This window comes from Carlito syrichta, unplaced genomic scaffold (genome assembly GCF_000164805.1).
Source record: "Carlito syrichta isolate Samal-C Ts95f unplaced genomic scaffold, Tarsius_syrichta-2.0.1 Scaffold297648, whole genome shotgun sequence".
Taxonomy (NCBI): domain Eukaryota; kingdom Metazoa; phylum Chordata; class Mammalia; order Primates; family Tarsiidae; genus Carlito; species Carlito syrichta.
The window spans coordinates 3,041-5,203 of record NW_007241744.1 but is presented as its reverse complement, the minus strand read 5'-3'; the positions used below and the strand labels follow the sequence as shown (position 1 = coordinate 5,203).

Sequence of the window (2,163 nt, the reverse complement as noted above, 5' to 3'; positions counted from 1 at the left end):
CTGCTGGACCTTGTCCCGCCCATCCGCCCGCGGGCCTTCTCCATCGCCTCCTCCCTGCTGGTGAGGCCCCCGGGATGGCAGGGTGGGTCTGTGGGGTTGCGGGCAGGAGTGTGCTCTGGCCGAGGATGCCTGCCTGGGACTGCCTCGGTGACACGGCAGGCTTGAGGCAGGCAGAGGCCCCCCCCCAGGTACACCCCTCGCGGCTGCAGATCCTCGTGGCCGTGGTGCGGTACCAGACTCGCCTGAAGGAGCCCCGCCGGGGCCTCTGTTCCTCCTGGCTGGCGTCCCTGGACCCCGGGCAAGGTGACCCTGCTCTTGGGGGCATCTGTGGCCTTTGACTCCCATTCTCCCCGGGCCTGTGCGGGCAGGCGCTCAGACCGTCCCTTAGCCTCTGCTCGCCACCTTCTTCTGCAACAGGACCTGTCCGGGTGCCCCTGTGGGTGCGGCCTGGGGGCTTGACCTTCCCGGAGACTCCAGACACTCCTGTGATCATGGTGGGACCCGGCACTGGCGTGGCCCCCTTCCATGCAGCCATCCAGGAGCGCGTGGCCCAGGGCCGGACCGGTGAGCACAGGAGACACGGGGCGGGGTCACACTCCACGATGGCCCAGCCAAACCTGGCCAGACTTGAGACCACCCTGCATCTCCCCAGGAAACTTCCTGATTTTTGGCTGCCGCCGGCGGGACCAGGACTTCTACTGGGAGGCGGAGTGGCGCGACCTGGAAAAGAGGGGCTGCCTGACCCTGGTCACCGCCTTCTCCAGAGAACAGGTGGGTGGTGCTGGGGGTGGAGAGGAGGGAGGGGCTCAGACTTAGTCCCGCCCTCGCCCTGCAGCAGGAGCAGAAGGTGTACGTCCAGCATCGGCTGCGGGAGCTCGGGCCCCTCGTGTGGGAGCTGCTGGACCGCCGGGGAGCCCACTTCTACCTGGCAGGGTGAGCTGGGCCCCAGGGGGCGGGTGGGGGCCGCGCCCAAGAGGCCGACCTCACCCCGCCCCCGTGGCCTGCCCCTAGCAACGCCAAGCACATGCCGGCCGGTGTCTCGGAAGCCTTGGAGTCTGTCTTCCAGGAGGAGGGGGGGCTCTCCGGCTCCGACGCGGCCGCCTACCTCGCCAGGCTCCAACGGACGCCGCGCTTCCAGATGGAGACGTGGGCCTGAGGAGCAGCCCTCGCCCACTCTGACGGCGGCCTCCCGGGGCCCGCAGAAGGGCATCCAGAGGGAAGGCTAGCGGATGGGCCCTGGCCATCGGCCCGCTGTCGGGACAGCCAGCTCTCTGCGCGGACACAGGCTGCTGGACCCCTGGGGACTGTCCTCTCAGCCCTGACCCACTGCAGCTCCCACCGCAGCTGCCCCTGCCCAGCCGGCCCTCTCCTCCCCATCCTGGCCCGGCTCTGTGTCCGTGACCCCCAGCCCATCCTGGGCCAGGTGGCACCCTGGCTCACACCCTCACACAGTTGCCACCCGGGAGGACCGGGCCCTGCTGAGCCCTTGCGGGCCGCTCTGCCCCCTCCTCTGCCTAGGCCACCCCAGTTGCTCTGCGGCGACTTGCAGGTCCGCCACGCAAGTCCGCCACGTTCAGTCACGCCAGACACCCTCAGGGCTCGGGCGTGGGTGGAGGTGTTGAGGACCTGGGGGCGGCTGTGCAGCCCCTCCCCGCCCCTGGAGAGCCGTGGCAGTAAACTGGCCTCTGGGCACCTCCAGCGTGTGCTTTCTTCCTTGGCTCGACTCTTCCTAGTGCCGTGGCTGGTGCTGGGCACGACCAGGCTCACGGACCTTCTGCAGGGGTGCTGAGCGTCAGCTGCTGTGTGCGTCGCAGGTGCTGTGTGTACTGGGCACCGTGTGTGTACGCTGGTTGCTAGTGTGCCAGGCAGTGTGTGCTGGGAGCTGGGTGTGCGTGTGTGTGTGTGCATGCACACACATGCTGGGTGTCATGTGTATGTGTGCACGCACACACCAGCTGAATGCTGTGTGTGTGTGTGTGTGTGTGTGTGTGTGTGTGTGCTGAGTGTCGTGTGTGTGTGCGTGTGTATGCCTGCTGGGTGCCGTGTGTGTATATGTATGTGAGTACATGTACGCCTGCTGAGTGCTGTGTGTGTACATGTGAGTGCCAGGTGTGTATGTGTGTGCTGAGTGCCGTGTGTGTGTGTGTGCGTGTATGCGTGTGT

General features: G+C 67.2%; 1 protein-coding gene across 1 annotated transcript in view; it reads left to right on the top strand.

Moving 5' to 3' along the window:
• The window catches only part of NDOR1 (NADPH dependent diflavin oxidoreductase 1), a gene marked incomplete at its 5' end in the record, with an annotated part of 9,079 nt that extends 7,845 nt beyond the window's left edge, over positions 1-1,234 (top strand). The window contains 6 exons of the mRNA XM_008054679.2: positions 3-60; positions 210-303; positions 418-564; positions 653-771; positions 839-933; positions 1,012-1,234. Of these exons, the coding sequence (XP_008052870.2) occupies positions 3-60; positions 210-303; positions 418-564; positions 653-771; positions 839-933; positions 1,012-1,156 (658 nt within the window). The remainder of the gene's footprint in view (positions 1-2; positions 61-209; positions 304-417; positions 565-652; positions 772-838; positions 934-1,011) is intronic.
• Between the last annotated feature and the right edge of the window lie 929 nt (positions 1,235-2,163).